The 21,645-nt window shown below is 39.8% G+C and overlaps 1 protein-coding gene across 1 annotated transcript; it reads right to left on the reverse strand.

Moving 5' to 3' along the window:
* Positions 1–102: 102 nt before the first annotated feature.
* On the reverse strand, positions 103–20,925 carry LOC116732761 (glycogen phosphorylase, muscle form-like). Its single transcript, XM_032583204.1, has 20 exons — positions 20,553–20,925; positions 17,799–17,900; positions 14,726–14,804; positions 14,555–14,658; positions 13,271–13,402; positions 11,112–11,223; positions 10,899–10,981; positions 10,249–10,392; positions 9,856–9,948; positions 7,669–7,815; positions 6,336–6,499; positions 5,133–5,247; positions 3,751–3,852; positions 3,520–3,667; positions 3,382–3,440; positions 2,508–2,649; positions 2,157–2,364; positions 1,735–1,869; positions 1,513–1,579; positions 103–1,166 (listed from the first exon to the last, which is right to left on the reverse strand). The coding sequence occupies exons 1-20, from the start codon at positions 20,793–20,795 to the stop codon at positions 1,017–1,019; spliced, it is 2,529 nt and encodes an 842-aa protein (XP_032439095.1). The 5' UTR covers positions 20,796–20,925; the 3' UTR covers positions 103–1,016.
* Between the last annotated feature and the right edge of the window lie 720 nt (positions 20,926–21,645).

Consider the following 21,645-nt stretch of genomic DNA (forward strand, 5'->3'; position numbering starts at 1 on the left):
TTGCCTTTACTTTACTTTTGAAATCTTTCATGTTTCGATTTAATTTCAGGAGTTTCACAAAAATCTGTAGCCTGGTGTTGAAATGTGAGTCCACTAGTCCTCCAGGTTTCATCATTTATTAAAACAAAACAGATTTCTGATTGTTTAGCCATTTTGCAGCAGACAGGCAAGTGGAAGCTGCACAGGTACAACAGAATGAAGTTACAGTACAGTGTTCTGTTTCACACACACACACCAACAGTAGATAATACACACATCTTCCAAAGGAAAACTGTTAAACAAGGCAGTTTTATTTTATAACAGATCACTTTTAGGAAGACAACATGAATGAGCCACACAAACATGCTGACGAGATCACAACTAAAAACAGTAAAGCTCTCCTCTATAGTTCTATATTCATAATACAGAGAAATGGTTACATTCAGCTAACACCAGAAAACATTGAACAGTCAATATTTCTTTAATATGAAGTCCTCACATAAACATGGATGTGCTGCAAATATGGAAAAATGGCTTCCTTTAAAGCCATCCAGTCACTGTAATGTCATGTGGCTGGGATGCCCTTTGACCTTTCCCTTCCTTCCTTGGCCTACAACAAGACATAACATGTTTGGAAGAACAGTGCTGAGGTTAATCTGCTGGCTTTCAGTGGAGGAATGTGGGAATCCAGGTCAAAACGTCCCCGTCTTTAACCAAAAACACAGAAAAGGGAAGAAAGTCTTTACTGTTCCTTTTGTAATAATAATAATAACAGATAGAGGATATTTTCAACAACTCAAGTTAGCAAAGTTTCTATCATCTTACTGAAATCACTTCAAAGTTAAAAACTAAGTCTCTCCCTGCCTAGTAAGATGTTCTTCCAGTGAAGTGAGAAAACAGGAACCATTCAGGCTGGACAGACTCATCCTGTCAGGAAGTGATGCCACAGTGCAAAGTGAGGAGGCTACAGGGTGGAGGGTGGGGGGAGGCTAAGCACATGGCGAGCTACAGTGGAGGATAGAAGCAGCTGTCGAGCTTTAGCGAGGGTCATCTGGGGCGGCAATCTTCTCCAAACTGGGCTTCATTCCCCAGATCTCTCTTGCGTACTGGGAGATGGTGCGGTCACTGGAGAATTTTCCACAGCCGGCGATGTTATGGATCACCTTCTTGGTCCACTCCTTAGGGTTCTGGTAAACAGAGGGGAGGGAGACATCGAAAACAACACTTATTCTGTGTTTTATTCTGTCATATTAGACAGAATAAAACACTTAAAAATACTTAAAAGTATCAATTTTAAGTCTTTCCACAGATTCCCAATTTGACTTTGACTGGGCCATTGTAACACAAGACTCTGCTTTGGTCTATAATTGCGGTCGGTGCAGCCCGACCGCAACCTCGATTCATTTAAAAATCGAATCGAAATACATAAATACAAAACTGAACAAAAAGAAAAGCCATTGCACTTTAACTCTATAAATACAACTCAATGTTATTTCTCTCTGGCCTTGGTACAGACAGAAGGTTCTCACTGACCTTGTAGAGCGCGCTGACCTTCTCCTGACATTTGATGTAGTCTTCATAGTCTGCAAACACTTTGAACCTGCAGCACAATCAACCATGGGGAGTCATGAAGTTGGCCAAATTATTCAAATGTTCATCATGATTTTATGATCATTTCATGCCATTTCACATTGCTGATAACATTCAACAAATGTAGCTTTGTGACCAATAACTTCCACAGATTTCCCACATTACCTGTCATGGTGCATCAGCATGTTGACCAGGTCTTTGAAGAGCTCAGGCTCCCCAGGGCTGAAGAAGCCTGCAGATATCTGGTCCATGGCCTGCTTCAGCTCAGGGATACGGTTGTAATAACAGATGGCATCATAGCTGAGGACAAGACACAGACAAAGCAAACCAAAAAGGTCATGGCATGTCATCTGAGAAAATATCAATATTCAAATATGGAAAAAAAAGAACACAAACATGTCAATCATAAAGCATCCAAACAGAGTCCAGATTGTTGAAGAAAATAGGTATGTGTTCTGATGACAGATTGATCTATTATTGTATTTCCAAAGACAGGAGAATAAAACTCCAAGTATAAATAAAACTTCAAGGATACTCGTTTTTTGATGTCATATTTATTCAGTGTAATGGACCTTGGTGAAACTCACCCTTTCTTGTCCATTGCCTCCACATCTTCCACCCTCATGCCAAAGATGAAGAGATTTTCCTCTCCAGCCTCCTCTGCCATCTCCACGTTGGCTCCATCCATGGTGCCGATGGTGAGGGCGCCGTTCAGCATGAACTTCATGTTCCCAGTGCCAGAGGCCTCAGTGCCGGCTGTGGAGATTTGCTCTGATAGGTCCGCAGCGGGAATGACTGTAACGTATTGAACACACTGTAGTTAACTCTGGCTTCCGCAGGAGCCAGACAACACAGACAGGACCAGTCTGTGTACTGCAGCTGCCAACTAAATAACAGATATGGATTTCTATATTTTTAAAGCACCACTTATTAATTACCCTTTTCAGCCAGAGTGACTCTGTAGTTCTCCAGGAAGATGACCTTAAGGCGGTCGCCCACCACAGGGTCATTGTTGACAACGTCCCCGATGGCTGTGATCAGCCTGATGATCATTTTTGCAGTGTGGTAACCTGGAGCTGCCTGGACACATAGCAACCAAAAATAATGAAAAACAATAAACACAAAGCATCACAGCAGGTCAGTCAGATAAAACTGATCAACTATTCTGTGCTCAGCTGTACAGTAATATGTTTCTGAAAAAGGTTCAAAACTTTGAAATCAAGCCAGTAATATTGGATAGTTGAAACTGATCTACAGAGACATTTAGCTTAGCTTGTTGTAGGCTAGAAGGCAGTCTCATAGCCTACCTATAGAAAATGATCATATATTAAATAAGTATAGTAGAACAGAAAGCAGGGATTTAGTATTGACTAAAAGGTACACAACCATTATATTCTCAATGTCTGACATTAAATTGGAATAAACTTTGTTTAAAATGTCATGTGTCTTTCTATACAGCATTTGGTTTTAACTAGGCCAATTAGGGAGGCACCATCTGCTCAGATATGTAACTGAAAAATGCAGCAAACCAGTTCAGACCAAGTACGATTTGACACAGCACAAATCTTACTTGTCCATGAAATTATGTTTACATAGCAATGAGAAACCTGAGACATACCAAAATCTAACAGTGCTGACTATAACTGAAGGTATCAAAACTGGAGTAAAAAGCATCAGGTGTCTGAGGGGACGGGGTTATAGACAGGGGATCTGACCTGGGTGTAGTGGGGACAGACACTGATTATATTTAATTACCAATCTTCTGTAACCATCATGTGTGTATATTTCAGAGAAAAGAACAGAGCTGCTCACCTTTCCTCCAATCATGATAGTCCTATGGGTCCATGACTTATTGGGCTCGTTTTTAATGCCTGATTGAAAAAAAACAAAAAAACATTAAAAGTTTTTTCTCCTCAAATATCAACCTACATTCATTTCTGCACAGCTTACGGTTGTAGAATGTGATGATGTGCAGGCAGTTGAGCAGCTGCCTTTTGTACTCATGGATCCTCTTCACCTGCACATCAAACATGGAGCTGGGATTGATCTTCACCTTGTAGTGCTCCTCCAGGTGGGCAGCAAACTTCAGCTTGTTCTCCTTAAGGTTCAAGCAGATAGACACAATGTAAAAACCAAACAGGGCAAATTTAATAAACCCTGATTTAATTATTAAACAATTACTTGTTTGATTTTTGCAACATCTCTAATGAAGGCGTCATCATTTACGAAGTCCAAAAGCTTCTTGAGCTGGTCCAGGTCACGGATGTAATCCTCACCGATCCTCTGGAAGTTAAACAGGTCAGAGAGTGAATTAAAAAAATTCAATAATAACACGGTAACATTATACGATTTTAATTATAATGCACTTTACACATAAATCTCAAAGTGCTCCAGAACTACAATAAAAACCTTAACTAAAGTAAAACCAATAAAAACTCATTCAAAATATTAATCATAAAACCAATACAGAGGTAGATTTTCCTGAATTCAGAACTGAGGAAGGTTCACGCTAAAAAAAAAAAAAATTTAAACTCAAGGATATAGGCTCAAGGAGCGGGAAATCGACAGGCGGATTGGCACAGTGTCTGCCGTGAAACGGGCGCTGTACCGGTCTGTCGTGGTGAAGAGAGAGCTGAGTCAAAGAGCGAAGCTCTCAATTTACCGGTCAATCTACGTTCCCACCCTCATCTATGGTCATGAGCTTTGGGTCGTGACCGAAAAAACGAGATCGCGGATACAAGCGGCCAAAATGGGTTTTCTCCATAGGGTGTCTGGGCTCTCCCTTAGAGATAGGGAGAGAAGCTCAGTCATCCGGGAGGGACTCAGTAGAGCCACTGCTCCTTCACATCGAGAGGAGCCAGTTGAGGTGGTTCAGGCATCTGGTCAGGATGCCTCCTGGGCGCCTCCCTGGTGAGGTGTTCCGGTCATGTCTCACCGGGAGGAGGCCCCGGGGAAGACTCAGGACACGCTGGAGGGACGATGTTTCTCGGCTGGCCTGGGAACGCCTTGGGATTCCCCCGGAGGAGCTGGAACAAGTGGCTGGGGAGAGGGAAGTCTGGGCCTCTCTTCTGAAGCTGCTATCCCGCGACCCGACCCCGGATAAAGCGGAAGAGAATGAATGAATGAATGAATGAATGAATGAATGAATGAATGAATGAATGGATGAATGGATGGATGGATGGATGGATGGATGGATGGATGGATGGATGGATGGATGTTAGGCACATGTAAAGAACTTTATGAGTAGAACTGAAGAAGGAAATTCCTGTAGTTCTCTAACAGATCATCATCATGTCATTGGCCTACAAAGACAGAACATCTTCCCAAGCTAGAGCAACAGCTAGGGTCAATTCACACAGTCAGTTCATCCTTTAGAAACGTTATGCTGTCACTCTGTCAACTCCTCAGTATTATTCATAGTTCAATATCATTTTTGTGGAAAAAAATAACCAATTGTTAGCCAAAAGGCTACAATTTAGAATTTGATTATTCTTTAGGTAAATTACTCAAATATAAAACTAAGATGACTTTCCATATAATCCTGAGAGATCACCAGCACACACCTCAGCAATGACCTCAGCCAGGCCCGGGTTGCACATGACCAGCCATCGCCTGGGTGTGATCCCATTGGTCTTGTTCTGGAATTTCTGAGGATCCAAGTCGTAGAAGTCCTTGAACCTGGAGAAGAGGTCCAACCACACTCAGATGTGTTTTTTGTAAATATGGTCAAAACATTAAGAAAAGTTTTTTTTAAAAATTAGAGCCATGACCAAAAGTCCAGCATCATCATGTCATCAGGCCAAGCTTATTCAGTCTAATTAGATTGGTTGCTATAAAAGATGTGCTTGAAATCAGTTTTCTTGTGATAGCCATAGTTATCTCCAATAAGATCATGCAGTCATTATCACTTTGTTTCAACCCAGAAGAAGGTCTGAAGACAATTTCCCCATGGGGGTGAATAAATCTCCTTGAACTGAACTGAAGCAGTAGGATCTTTCTGCATGGAGTTTCTGCATGTTCCACTTGTGCATATGTGGGTTCTCTTCAGGCACACTGGCTCTTTCGGAAAAGAGCCTTTTGGCAAGAAAGGTAGCAACTAACTTCTGTCTAAGAATCTACCATGGAAAGACTGAAATCCAGCACAAAGTACAAAGATAGACAGCAGAAGACTGGTCAAGTTTTTAACTTGTCTGATCATCATCTTTGTAGTTGTTAGAGAAGTATGGATATCATTTGTCAGTGAAGAAAAGTTCACAAATCCTGTCTTTCCAACACCAATTTAGGTTGAATAACAGAGTTCAGAGTTGCTTCTTATCTGATGGATTGGCCTGATTCACAACTCCAATAGAGGGATCCTCCAAGAACATCGTCTACAAATAATCCAGGAACAATCTGATGATCTGTATTTTTTCCAACATGATGGAGAAGGCTGTCACAAATATCAGATCTTAACATCACTGACAATCTGTGGCCAGTTCTCTAAAAGTAGGTGGAAGCTGGAATAAACTCAAACCATGGCAGGATCACCAGTGATATGAATTACAGAATATGAAAAAATATCAATATAATCCTTCTCTTTTCATTCATTTGATGTGTTTACAAATAAAAGCCTTTGAAAAAATATAAAAAATTGTATTTTGAATACAACATTTGAAAAAAATATTCAACCACAACTGTTGCACTGTCTAAACTTTGGTCATGACTGTTCATCAAATTCAAAGACTTGACAATTGCAGAGGAAGATGGACTGAGGTTTTATTACTCACACAGTGTTTTTGATGATTTCTGAATGGATGCGGGCCACTCCGTTGACGGCGTGAGACCCCACGATGCACAGGTGAGCCATGTTGATTTTCTTCACGTTTCCCTCCTCGATCAGGGACATTCTGCGCAGACGGTCATGATCTTCAGGGTAGATGTTAGAGATGCGCTACAGGGGAAGAAGAATAGAGATTTTATCTCTCTGCATTAACCTCTGCCGAAAATGATATCCAGATCCATTTTGTAACCTGATTTTGTAAAGACAATCTTTTGATTGTATTCACAATCAAAAGATTGTCTTTTATGTTCCATTTCCACATGGAACAGGACCCAATAGAAGGGTGTAAATCAGTAGAAGGGTGTGAATATGGATTTACTTGTCGCGGTCCTTCTCTGTGGTCGTGTTTTCCAGTTTCTACTTAACACTTTATTTTGGTGCTGTGAGTGTGTCACCTATGGCCTGCAGTCTATAAGGAGCGCTGGTGTCAATACCTGACCATGCAGGGTGTTGCCTCATGTCACACTCTTGTGTATGCTCTACTTTCCTCTGTCTGCATTAATAACAGGATGACTTCTGTCTTGACTCGTTCTCCCAGATGAAGCCACTAAAGGAGCTACTATTGCCATCTGCTCTTCTTTTTAACATTGAAAGTACTCCTGGGTCATTGCTTCTGCATCTTTTTTGTGCTCTGTCCTTTCAAACCCCTGGTCAGTCATGGGAGACGGCTGCTCACACTGAGCCAAGTCAGAAGCTTGACTCGGTGTTGGTTCTGCAAGCCAGAGGCTCGATGCAATCTGTGGCATTTACTTACAAACTGTTTTAACCGATTTGAGCAATAAACTGAACTTGACTGCATTGTTTGATCACTAGAATCAGTTGGCATGGATGTAACAAATCTGTATGTCTGGATTGAATTTATATGTTTTGTGAAGTGCCTTGAGATTATATTTATAATGAAATGGCGCTTATAACTAAAAGGAAAATACTTTTTGTTCTGAAGGTAGCTTAGTCTGGCTTTTGGTGCTAAAGTAATCAGCCTCAAATCGCAGCTAAATATACTGTAGGCATTTCTTTTAGTAAAAAACTGGGATCACTATTTTTTTTTAGCTTTTATTGGGTTTAGTGACCTTTATTTGATAATGAATTGACAGGAAAGTGGGTAATGAGAGATGGAGGAAGACATGCGGCAAAGGTCACCAGGCCGGGATTCGAACCTGCGACAGCTGCGTCGAGGACTAAGGCCTCCATATGTGGTTTGTGTTTAACCCCTCCGCCACCACAACACCCAGGGATCACTAATTTTTAAAGTCCTCCTACATCAGCGACTCCTCCTGTACCTCCAGATGTCTCCTGTTGATCTCATAAATAATCTCCAAGTGTCGAGGTAGCAGGTTCTGGAACAAGTCGACAGGCCAGCGCTCCAGTGCTTCAGGCAGGACGGTGTGGTTGGTGTAGGCACAAGTGCGATTCACAATGTCCCAAGCCTGCAAACCATGAGAGTATGACAGAGCAGTCAGGAAGGCTGAAATTGTACGGCTTATACGGAAGGGTTTAAGGAAGACACTTCAAAAGACTACAACAGCATGAATATATGGCTCAAAGTTGCATCAAACAAAACAAGATTTCTGGAGGAATCTCCAGAGGAAGCCATGTAGCATTCACTGATTTTAGTGATTCTGGATTTTTAGTGTATCCAAATGTGGATACAAGCATAACAGTTATTATGCATGACCTCTCAAAATAAGTTTTTCACATATTACATTAGCCACTTGAATTCCAGGATGATGGCCATTTTTCAAAATGGCTGCCGTTTTTGAGCCTTTTAACCAATTATTGTCATAAAATGTTACCCATTTTCATAACTTGGATGAACATCATGTCACATCATATGGTTTTAACTATGGTCATTCTATTCATGCAACTTTAAAGTAATATGTAGCAAAATCCAAAGCCAAAATTGAAAATGAGAACTTTGCTGTTTGCAAGTCTCGACTGGGATGTGAGATGAAGATGTGTGACACAGACTGAGACAGTCATCCTAATGGTTAGCATTAGCTTCTGTTAGTTGTTCTTTGTGCTTAGTGATTTAGCTTTATCAGACCTTCTTGTTTAACAAATTAATGGGTAGTGAATCAAACTTCTTGATTAGCTGTGCCCATCGATGGCAATAACTACTGCAGATATTAGTGCAAACATACTCTATCATCTCCATTACAACCACTGCGGCCATTTTGAAAAATATCCTTCACGAAATGGAAACCCCAGATCAAGAAAATTTCGATGATGTTTATGATTTAAATTATGCAGGTTATGATTTGACACCAAACACATTGTCAATTTTGTCATGAAAATATGCATTTTTCATGACAACCACACTGTTTGTTATTGTCAAATGAGGACAAAATTGCTTTATTTTTTTTTTTAAGAAATCAAAACATTATCTGTAAATATGATTTGTTTGTGATTTGTATTCATGTATGATTCAACAACAAAAGTATTCATAAATATTGGCAAACCTAGCACAAAAATGTATTTTCCTTCACAACCATGCCAGTCACCTTGAAAAATGAGCATTTTTTGTTGGTACAGATGGTATCATCTGTGTCAAGTTAGGTTCTTGTATCCATGTGTGAAACATTTTGCTGAAATATTCAATTATCTGCTGTGCTATTTAGAGCTCCCATGGTTTCAGGTGGTACATATAGGGTTGTGTAATAAGGCAATACTAAAGCATAACAGCAAATCTCCAGCAGTATCGCTGAACCAGTGGTGCAAAGGCTCAGTTACACTGCTGACCTTAACCTGGTAGAAATGCTACAGAATTGTTGTGAAGAAACCAAATGACTCCACAACAGAATTACAAACTGATAAAATGATACAGATCCAAGAAGCTCATAAGCTGTGGAATTAACTCATGATTTGTAAAACCAATGGAAATTACTCTGCAATAGAGTTGTCTAAATAAATAATGCTTTGATAGAAATTGTATTAAAATATACATCCTTACATTTACTGATTTGCCTCAAAGTCCACACAAACTGAACTATTTCCATTTCCCCAGGAGGAACACAACTTCACTTAAAAGTGCTGCAAAACACAAACATTGAGCTCCTCCTACCTCCCTGCAGCATCTCACATAGCAATCATACCTCAGAATCAAAATAGTGAGCAGCTGCTGCTGGAAGTTTAAAACTCGTCTAAAATGGTATGTTCAGAGAAGAGTGTCATCTTCCCACTATGTTTCTGTTTATGTCATACCCACATCTTTACATTAGATTTTTCAGGATGAATTATCTTCTGCATATTGGTTTTGCCCTAATTAATTAAGCCGATTAAATTATCGCCTTAATTAATTACTGGAATTGATTACATTTTAAGTTCATTATAAGACAGAACTCTAATCTGTCTAAACATAGTGTAGTTGATCAAATGCAATTATTTTTATATCACAGACTAAAGAAGAAGTATCAAGGACTTTTCCAGTTTGAAATGTAGTGTCATAACATCCCCTTATTGTCGTCTACCTTCTCCCAGTCAAGTTTCTCAATATCCACAAGGATCCTCATCAACTCAGGAATAGCGAGAGCAGGGTGGGTGTCGTTCAGCTGGATGGCCACCTACACACACACAAACACACAACCAAACCAATGGGGACAGATAATTATGGACCAAATCAAATGTGAATGTCACATCTGACAGCATGTGGAAGCTAAATATGCTGCAAGATCTTCTTATTTACATGTAACCGACTTTGTGATGGTCCCAAATGAAATACAGGGAATGGTTAAGATTTATCCATGTCGTTCACAGAGAAAAAGCAGCATTAGGACCAAGTACAATATAGATATTGTAAGTGCAATATCTCAAAGGGTAATGGATAAACAAGGATGGATGTGAGAATGTGATGAAGCGGTCACCTTGTCTGGCATCTTAGACAGGTCTAATCGCACAAACTCTGTGGAGCCAAACTTGGAGGCTTTGAATCGCCGGATGATGTCTTGAAGAGTCGCTGCTACAACAAAGTACTCCTGCTTCAGACGCAGCTCCTTCCCCTCAAAAAACTGAACAACCAACACAAGCTGTTATGATCACATCATTTTCTCTTTCATAAAAAAATAAATAGCAGCATATATAAATGAACATCCATATACTATGCTAAAAAACCTGCTTTGGATTTTACAATTACTGATCCTGTCTGAATCAGAAAAAAATAATCATGTGTTGGAAATATAACTGAAATATTTAATGACGTTAGGCCACTGGGGGCAGCACTGATCCACAATCATATCAAATCAACTTTCCCTTACTATTAAGATAAACCTTAAAAAATGTAAAGCTGTCATGAGGACCCATTGGATAATATGTAAGTATTTTTAGGATGACAGTTAGGGGGTTAATATCAATTCAGTTTTATTTATCGAACCAATACAATGTGCTAAAAATGGCCATTGGCCGACACCCATGTTACTGCCAATATATTGTGCATCCCTAGCAGCAATGTTATGTTTTTAACGTACAATAAAAATGGGTAGTTGGGTTGTGTCCGGGAAACGACAAAATGACTCACATTGTCGTTGGGGTACAGAACCCTGGAGATGTTCTCAGCCAAGTTTCTATCCAGGACGGCTTGGATGTAGCCACCAACATTAACTGTGGGACAGCAGCAGAGCAGGTCAGTGTTTTCCTCTCAGTACCGGTCACATATCCACAGATGTTTCACTGAGCAGGCTTTCAGCATGTCAAGTCATGGAACCTCAGCATTAGTGCAAACAATGCTTACAGTCTTTGAGGTTAAATTCACAGGGCGCCTTGGCAGACCAGAGTCTCATGGTGTTAACGATGTTGTTCCTGTAGCCAGGAACCGGAGTGTCATAGGGCAGAGCCAGAACCACCTGGGAGGAAACAACAAAAACAGAAATCATTACTTTGGTTCTTCTGTTGCCCTCTGCAGTGAGCTAAAGTGTGATCTTAGGGAGTCATCTGGGATCACAGTGAGAAAAGGTTTAACATGATATTTCTACAGTTAGAACTGAATTACCTCTGAATTTGTATTTATACACCAATTATGAGTAAAGGGACAATCCTCCCAAAAACCCATGTGTCACACCACTGACACACATGGAGATGTGACACATCCCCATGTGTGTCAATGGACACACATCAGCAGAACTGTTGTGATGGTGCTTTGAAATGCAATATCATATAATAACAGTAATTCCCAAATAAAAACAATAATAATAATTTGGGGGTTATTATTAAGCACCAATTAAATTCTTCCCAAAATTAGTTGTTGATTCCCTCCTACGGAGTCTGTTCTTTAAGTCAAACCCAGTCATAAGCAAGAAAAACTATAGACCTGTAAACGAAAGTGGTTTCAAGGAGTAAGTTTTAAATTTGCAAACATTCAAACAACTTTCTCTTGGATTAGAAACTTGTAATTTACATTAGATTTGTCACTAAAATGTAAAGCCAGGCAGCTGAATCAGAAAAATGTTCTAATGTTTCACCTGACCTGCTAAATAACACCTGACAACGCAGCTTTGTTAAGCATACGGTGTCAAGGTCGGGGGAGTTTCCGATAAGATACTCTGTGTCAGGTCCATTGTTATCAGCATTGTACTGATTAACAACACAATTGAACCATCAAGATGTATGGAGCTTAAACTCTGTTATTCTGTGGGATTTCACAGCTATCAGAGCCAGGAGGCACCCTGAGGGTGTAATAAATTCACCCTCAGGAATTTATTACACAATATTTTAAAAATCATTCTGAATAATAACATAGTCTACTCTAGTTGATCTAATGCAATTATTTTATATCGCAGACTAAAGAAAAATCAGTTGAACTGTTAATGCCATTGTTTATGCTTTACTGTGTGGGGTAGTTGTATGCCTATTTATAGATAAAAATCATAACTATGATCTGATTAATGATAGGATTGAAACTATTGCAGCGTCAAGAAATTAATCTGCAAATATTTCAGATAGAAAACAAGCCAATGTTTCACTTCCAGAGCTACTTCCTGTCTGGAAGAGTTTAAAAACGTTTCCAAACATGGATCCAGAAGTAAGAGGCAAAAAGTCATAAAATGAATCCAAAAAACAGAGATGTGAAGCTTGGATTTGTTTCAAGTACATTTGAACATCTAGTGAGTACTAGTACTTTCCTGTGAAAGCTGTTCCCCATTGCTGTCTGACCTTTAACACATTTTGTCTTTAGTCCAGGTGTTAACCGATGTCTCTGTCAGGCAGATGTACCGACCTGCATGTCCAACCAGTTTGGTACAGCTTTGGCATTTGTCCTTTGACAGTCCAGAGGCTTTTGTGTATGTTAGAAACATTTGTCCATCACTGCACGAGCGTGAAGTTGAGCAAGTCCAATATCTTAGCTGAGCTATTTCATGTCCTTCTGGCAGGAAAGTTAAAAGTCTGGCATTTCTAAATGTCTGGCTATAAAAGGCATGTTTTATTGTAGAAAAGTTTTGGGGTTTTTTTCTTTTCTTTCAATGCCACCAGAGCCAAAGGGCTCTTTCTGATTAAGTTTCTTTTGGGGTGAGATGATGATGCTCCAGAAATATCAGCATCACGTGAAACAAAAGTATACTGAAATTCTTTGTAGAAGCAGAATCAGTATACCAGGACTTAGTTTGGATCCCAGCAGGACACTTGTTTTGGTGTGTTTCCAGTTATTTCTGTCAATATTCTATTCAAATTTCTGTCAAACCTTAAAGTCAGTCCAGATGTTAGAAACATGATCCCCAAAATAAACTATCTGGGAATGGATACTGACTATGTAGTCCAGTATATAATCCTAAATCACAAAGAACAGAATCAACTTTTCCTCTTTTTCTGGAGACAAATGATTTATAGCAGAATAAAAACCAAATGGAACATTTTTTATCCAGAACTTGTGTGAGTTTTGTGTCTGCACCAACCAACCTGTGTGTCGACCCATTTCACTCCTTCACCTGTGTGCTCCACCCTGCCGTAGAAGTGGACCGGGCGCATGTACTCAGGTCGAGCCTTCTCCCAGGGGTTCCCATAGCGCAGCCAGTCGTCCGCTTCCTCTACCTGTGAATAGGAAGTCAGGAAACACCACGAGCTGTTACTGCTGCACACTCATTGCTGATACGTCTTCATGCTGCCTTTCACTGGTCCAGTAGACACCTCACCACAGAAGTTTGGATCAGTGAGTGAAATATTAAACCCACTCACATATCCCAGGTCCCTTCATTTCCACATAGATAATCCAGACTTTCACAAACTCAAATCTCTGGAGTTCTTTCTACTTAATGACCACTTTAAAATACAAACAACCAGTACAAAATACAAACTTCAAAAGTTAACTCGATATGTTACAGGGGGTATGCTTCAAATATGGACTGCTCAAATATACTGGAACAGAAATTTAGAATAAGGTAAATGAAGAAGGAATACAAGGAAGGAAGGAAAAAAGGAAGGAAGAAAGGAAAGAGTAGAAAAAGAACACAAGGAGGGAAGGAAAATAGGACAGAATAAAGGAGAAAATAAAGGATGCGAGAGATGGAGAACACATTAAGGACAGAAGGAAGGTCAAACACGAGTAAGGATACAGCAAGCAAGAAAAGGAAGGTTAGGAGAGGACACAAGGAAGGATAGAAGAAAACCAATTTGGAGGACGTCCCTCTGGTTTTCTTCAGAGATGTGAATGAAGTTCAGATGTGAGCAAATGAAGTAAGATTTCTTGTTTCAATTTGTTCACACATTTTATTAACCAAATATTGATCCAGTAAATAACTAGAAATGTCCGGTAAGATGATGTACAATCAGTCTGGACTAAAAACTTTTTCTTACAAAGGTTGAAATCCTCTTACGTTCAGTGTGTCTGTGGAATCAGGTGTGACTATTTATCGCCTGTCACAGCATGAAGAGTGAACGGATGTGTGTTACAGTGAAAGGAAAAACAACTATTACTGCTGAGAAACAGAACTATTCCTGTATAATGGGACAAGCAAGCTCAACTTAGTTGTAAGAAACAGAGATCAGCTGTTATTAAAGGAAATCACATGAACTTTCAAAAATATAAGAATTATGAAAACAACTAAGACTCATTTAAAAGTTGTTATTTTAAATGTGAATTTAGTTATGTTACAAAGCTTAATATGAATTCTGACAAGCTGAGTGTGATGCTTCTGCATCTGGTCCATAAGGATGAAAAAAGAATCATTCATCATTGGTCCATACCTGCCAGCCGTTGATGATTTTCTGATTGAAGATACCAAACTCGTAACGGATTCCATATCCGTACGCCGCAAGCCCCAGGGAGGCCATGGAGTCCAGGAAACAAGCTGTGGAGAACACAAGCAGGAGTCTGTGAGCTGGAAGACCTCCGTCAGGATTCAACCCAACACTCACCAGCAAGGCGGCCCAGGCCTCCATTTCCTAAGCCGGCGTCTTCCTCGATGTCCTGCAGTTCCTCCATGTCCAGACCCAGCTGAGGAACAACACATTGTTACAGCAGAACCAGGTACCGTGTTGCCCTGACACTATTACTCAGGCAGAGCTCTAAGCATTGTTCAAGTCTACATGGTACACAAGAAGATACTTCAGGATCACTGGTCTATTCAGCTATAGTGTTGCATGGAGCTACTGAACAGAGAAACACGAGAGAAACAACTTTAGTGAGGAGGTGTGGTTGACCCGTTGCTAGGGGATATGCTGTCTTCTAGGGACTGTGATTCGTTGATACACAAAACAAAACACTCAGACAAAAAAAATATTCCCCCATCATCACTTGATAGAAATTAACCAATCATAGAATCTAGACTGGATTAAAAGAAGTGTTTCATGATGATTAATGTAAGCAGAATTCAATTACTTGACTCTTTGCATCAACACCTCATTTACATCACAATTTGTGATTTATCACAGCTTCTCTCCATGCTGGTCATTTAATCTATTTGATTTTACTTGGAGGCTCAGCTATCAGCAGTTCACTGTAATTGGCTGATTCTATAAGCTTGTTTTTACCTGACCAAAAGAAGTCAGGAAAAATGACCAACAGAAAATAGAGAACTGTGAGAAAACTAAACGGGACAGAGAAGCACACCCTGCTGATGGCATTTTAAAGCTCTTTCCTTCTGGCAGACCTTACACCATGTTTCCTGTTTCAGACATTCTTAGACCCCTCACTGCAGCAGCTTTCTTATGTGCTAAGATGCACCGTAAATAACTCTTATCTTACCAAGGTAAAATTCTACGAACTTAAAATGATGTCACAAGGAGCTACTTTTAGCCTTAGGATTCTTTGTGAATACAGGCAAATATAATACATAATACATTCATGACTGGCTGATGAGATGACAATATAGAAGCCTATTAACCTTGAATACATCTTAAAGGGGCACTGTGTTATGTGTTTTCCAGCAACAAAGTGCCAGTTTGTAGCACAATCAAGTAACTATTGAAGAAAGGACACAAGGAAGGATAGAAGAAAATGGTTGATAATGGAGATTAAACATAGTTGTTATAGAAATTATGTATACGTCAAATGTGACTTAAAAGAAATTTCATTGTGCAATTTAACACCTTGTAATTGGGCCTCTGTCTCTTTAAGAACTCCTGCTCTTTCTGAAACTTAGCCTTCAGGAGGTCATCGCAACATGGCTCCTCTAGTAACATTTTAACAACGTTTTTACCAGCATTTCACTGAGAAGTAGCTCCTATAAAGAGCTCAGCAAATGCACAGTTCCACCAGGTGTTTGCTAATTGCTGCTGGCTAGTCTGAAGGAGTTAAGTGAGGGAGTCATGGGGTAGGGCTGCTCTGTGAGCCGTTCGGTTCCACCCAGGCATTGGTTGAAATGGAGATTAAAGTATTTCTAAAACATGCATGAAATAGTCAACCCAACACTCCAGTTATATTTTTGGTGAAGACATAACATTTAGTTTTACATAATAATGCCCCTTAAAAGTTTTGTGGTTTCTGAAGGCAGAATGGGAAGCAGAGCGCCTCATCTGTGGAACTGGCTCCAGTTCTGCAAAAACACACATGTGTAATCTAACTTCCTTTTTGATAAAGCTTGTATTTGCTCATGGCTCACAGCCCTGCCGTTGGCCATCCACTCCACCCCTACTGCTGTGCCTCCCCTCTGTTTATTTCTCCTCATCTCTTCACATATTTGCATGGTGTCATGCATCTCATCACACCATGTTTGTATTTCTCTTCCGGGTTGAGATACAGAATCTTACTACTCAACCATTAAAAGAAAAACAACAACAAAATGACTCTTGTTCAGGGTTTCTGATGGTATTTACCATTCCTTTTCTTCCCGTAATCTCAATCAAAAGTCAAAGTAGGTAGCCGATCTTCCGGAATTTGACTTAAAAAGTGTCTGTTTAATTCTTACAGTTAACAATAACCTAAAGAATGAAACTGTTTCTGTTTAAAGTGACTGTTTTTTATAAAATGGGAAATTAAGAAGCACCAATGGAACTAGTGAACCGATTTCCACGTTTATGCGGCTTTTAACAAACTGCTCACCTTATGACTTTCTTTCTTCTTGTCCCATCTCCGTAAATGTCAGGGTCCATATTCTCAAAGATTCCCAGAGTTCTCTCAGAGAGCTCCTATCTAAGCCTATAAGTTCCAGCTAAAGAGTTCTAGCTTAAGAGTAATTCAGTCAGCTGCTGAGAGCGACTGAGCGAGGAGACGACTGAACTTCCTGTCTTAGTAATTAGCTGTGGCTGACCCTGTTGCACAGCAAAGTGCATTCAGTTTAAAATGTATTGCTTTATAAACTAGTGAAATGAAAATATTAGTTTCAAAAACTATGACATGTCTATAAACATGCCATTATTAGAATAGCTTCATAGTCATAAATTTTGATGGGCCCTCCAGGTTCCTTCAGTCAAACACCTCAATCACCTCCTCGGTGCAATTAAAGTCACCAGAATCCTGCTAATAACCTGATATTGTGACTCAGGTGTGCTGAAGTAGAAACACATCTAAAAGTTGCAGGACACCGGTGTTGCAAACTGGAGTTGCCGATGATGATTGTCGATCATCATCGGCAATGTTAAAGATTATTCCAGCTCTAAACAATGCCATGATGATGATGGCATGCTGCACAGTCTGCCAGACTGTGGTATGTGTGAATGTGTGTATGTGCAAGGTTGGTTTGTTATCGCTGCAAACATGATGAAAAGTGGAAAGAGTCGTTGGTTATGATCCTTTTCTATGCTACTGTAAATGTTTGACACGATTCAGAGAGCAAACATCAACTGCTCAGAAAGACTACAAGCTTTAGAGGAGACTGAAGAAAACTGTCAGGTGCTTAAATGTTTGACTCATAATACAGAACATTAGGGATTTAGGATCTTTCTCAGATGCTTCTTATAGATGATAGTTTTACTCAAAGCTGAAGTTCAGTTTTGAACATGCTTGTCAAAATGCAGGTAGACATGGATGGAAATCAGTGATGTTCTTTACCTGGTAGGTGGCCTCATCACATGCGTTCTCCAGGCCAAGGTTCACCATGGTGTTCTGCAGAGTCCGACCCATATAGAACTCCAGGGAGAGGTAGTAAACACGCTGCAGAAAACCACAGAACAACCAGTAGGTTGATTCCAATCCCATCTTTTATAACTCTAGTTTATAGAACAGAGTCTACTTAATGGCAAATATCTACACTTTTATCAATTATCACTATTATTATCATTACACAGAGTACAAACTGGTAAGTATTTAAGTTTAGTTAGTACAGTATCAGTTGCATCAAAGGAACATCTTTCCATTTCCTCAGAAATTTATTTATTTTTTTTTGTACTGGTGGAAGCAGCTAGATGTGTTATTGACATTATATGCAGCACATACATTAAAAAATACTTCCTGTCTTCTTTGAAGGATGTGAAGATAAAACAAGAAACAAAAGATAAAGAATAGCCATTTGCCATTTATAAAACAGCAAAATAAGTGACAAACCAAGCATGCACAACATTTTGTGAAACAAATGTCTGGCTCATACAGTAGATGACCTTCTCAGGTTCAGGAGCAAGAGCACTGATGCATGTGTAGCAGGGCTGTTGAGAAGCCAAGGTCAAAACGCTATCTTCAGACAATGTTTCAACATGTGGAAAGTCCTTTCCTAATATCTAAACTGAAAGTAGGACTAACGTAAAGTCCAGTGTTGCAATCCAAACTTGCTCTCGCACTACTCATTCAAAGCTGTTTCCATGGTGATATGACAAGGTGCGATACGGTTACAGCCCCTAGCTGAAACTTGATATATTTTTCTAACTGCACTCAAAATGCAGAACTTGGTTCATTTCTACTCATCATGCCACTTTTCTTAATTCGTATTACTCAACTAAACACATAAATGATTCAAACTCCAAAACACAAAAAACATTTAAAAAAAACAAACAAATGCAACAAAAAAACCACTGCAAACAAAAAATGTTGTGATGAGAGACAAAATGTTGCAAAAGGGAAAATGCTGTAAATGGCAAAACACCAAGTTTAAAACGTCGTAAACACGCCCCATAAACTGAAAGTGCTCCAGACCACTAGGGGGAGTCAACCACAAAAACATATGGGACCAGAACCTCAGTAAAGACGGGATGTCATAATTTAACAGGAGGTCCAGAAGACAGTGGGAGGAAGAAAGAAAGCATGCATTATATTTCCTTTCAAACATGGAGTGTTTTGCAATATTACAGTATTCACTTGGGTAATATTGTATCAGACCCCCCCTAGTGATCTGGAGGACTTAAATTTTGTGGAGCCAGTTTGCAGCATTTTATACTTGCTGCTGTTTTTGCCATTTGCTTCCATTTCCTGTGGTGGCAGGATTTTCTTTTGCATTTGATTTGTTGGTTTTAAGGTTTTTTTTTGTTTTTTTTCTATGATTGTTGCGGTTTTTTGATGCACCTTTATTTTGTTTTTGTGTATACTTCAGTCTTTTGAAGGTGGTTGGGGAACTGCAAAATGAGCTTAAAAAGTTTGAGAATCACAGTTTTAAGTTGGAGTTCATTTTGAAATTGAAAAAAACAACACTCAAGGAATATAATAACTTCTTTGTCCTTTATGTCTTAGTCTGTAGAATAAAAAACAGACCTGTCAATATCAGAATCAGCAGATCAGACTTAGAAAACTGGGCATCAGTATGAGCTTGATCATGCTTAAACTCCAGTAGTATTTACAGCACATTATAAATGGTTCATGATATTTTAAATTAGATGTAAGGTGAAACCTCCTCCCACCCTCAAAGGCTTTGTCCTCCTTTTAAAGGAACCCTCCCTCGTGCTAAAAGCTGGGTCAAACTAGCTGGCTGGTGAAAGATTGTCCTTGTATGTCAGAGTTAACTTTGGAAAAACAGAGGTAAACCGTGCACCACAATCCAAACTAAACAAGTTGGATGAACAGGAATCAATGAACAAAAATGTTGAAACCCCATTTATGGGAGATCAACAATTAAACTGTTCATAAAAAATATTATTACAGCATATGGCTCTGCACACAAAAGACAAAACACTAAGATTCTTCTCCAAGATCTAAGTCATGCACAGTAAATTATGCTTTACACATGAGTGAGTTATTCTCTTCAATCAAGAGGAGACCCTCTGGATTCAACTGTCACCAACAACAGGAGGCAGCGGAGTTACTGTATCGATGACAGTAACTATTAATAGAAAAATACATTTGATCTCAAACAGTCCTTCAAACAGCATTGTGGCGAGGCCATTTTGTGATGTGGTCGCTCATGGGGGGATGGATGAACCCTGTTACGCAATCACGTTCCAACAACCAGCTGCGTCTCTACCGGAACTCGCCGCGGATTTCTACTTGTACTCTCCTCAGCAGCAGTGTGTGTGTGTGTGTGTGTGTGTGGGGAGGGTGCGTGTGTGACAGAGAGGGAGGGAAGGTGGAGAAGACGGTTTTTGAAGGTTAAGAAAGGCCGATGGAAAGAGAAGGCGCCTGCATGTACCTGAGCTGCTTACAGACACACGCCCCCCCACACACACACAACATGCGTCAACAGCAGGAAGTCCGCGCTTGACTATAAATGGATGCAAGGAGCAGAGCAGACACGCGCACGTACTCATAAACACATAAAACATCTCACGCGCACAGCTAATCGTCAGTGACATTGCAGCAGCAGCGCGCGATCCCTCGGCCCCTCCCACCGCTCATCTCATCAGCTGTGTGTACGTGCCGGAGCAGACTGCGGCATCAGCTGCTTACTTTCGGGTCCTTGTCATAGTAATGCTGCTGCGTTCGGATCCAGCGGCCCACCAAGTGGTCTCGGACCGTGTTGGCCAGGGCGAAGTAATAGTCCCGTTTAGTCGCAACATTTCGGTCCTTCACCAGGGTGAAGTGGAGGTGCCTGTTGAAATTAGTTTTCAGGTCCGAAACATTTTCCACCCCGGCCAGTCCCCGGACTGAAATCTGCTTCCTCCTGTCGTGGTCTGTCAGCGGCTTGGCCATGGCTGGAGGCTCGCTCGGGGATAACTGCTTTAGACTGAATGAGAAGCTAATCCGCGACTGAACAACTGCCCTGTCCTCCCTGACTCCCAACTGACAGCAATCGGCCAGTGGTACCTTCCGCTTCTGCTGTATTTATGACCTTTGTGCCAAGTTGACAAGAAAAGCATAAGCTTTTCCGGAAAACCTTTCACAATAAAGCTAAATTTTTAAAGGCTTAAGGCAGAATTATTATTTTATGGAGAGTAAAAGGTGCCAAATTACACTGAATAAATTAATTTTGAAATAATTTAAATGTGCCATAAATTTTTTAAATCTGGAAATAAATACAGAATATATTTTGAAACATACAATTAATTAAATGTGCATTATTTAAATGTATTTCATTAAAAAAAACTAGTTATAAGTTTTTAACTTATTTCATATTCCTGTGCAGAAGCATATTATGAATTATTTAAGCTGTCAACTCAAATAAGTTGACAGCTTAAATCAGGACGGGATCAAGGCTGCTGACTGGTTATTATTTTAGGTATCTGTTTATTATAATTTAGCACTCTTCATAGTTTCTGCTTATTTCTGGGAAATACAATTTCTGATAGACCATGAAGAAAAAATAGTTTTATTTTTTACCTTGAAGTTTATAACTTGTGTCAATCTCAAGGCCTGAGGGCCAAATCTGAACCTCCTTTTCATGTGGCCATCTCTTGATATCTTAATTTGTAGGATTGGATATAATAGAAGAGCACAGACTAACATTATTATGAAGTAGAAAGAAAATGGTGGGTGAATGATGGTACAGGAAACATACTTGTCAAATATTTTCACAAATAAAAATCAAGAGAAGCATCCACAA

Source organism: Xiphophorus hellerii, chromosome 14, assembly GCF_003331165.1.
Source record: "Xiphophorus hellerii strain 12219 chromosome 14, Xiphophorus_hellerii-4.1, whole genome shotgun sequence".
Classification (NCBI taxonomy): domain Eukaryota; kingdom Metazoa; phylum Chordata; class Actinopteri; order Cyprinodontiformes; family Poeciliidae; genus Xiphophorus; species Xiphophorus hellerii.

Coding starts and splice junctions, on each gene's coding strand:
- LOC116732761 (XM_032583204.1), bottom strand. CDS start 20,795: ATGGCCAAGCCGCTGACAGACCACGACAGGAGGAAGCAGATTTCAGTC. Junction 14,659..14,725: donor AGGCCTGGGCCGCCTTGCTG/GTGAGTGTTGGG, acceptor TGTTCTCCACAG/CTTGTTTCCTGGACTCCATG. Junction 5,248..6,335: donor GAAATCATCAAAAACACTGT/GTGAGTAATAAA, acceptor CCTCTTCTCCAG/GTTCAAGGACTTCTACGACT.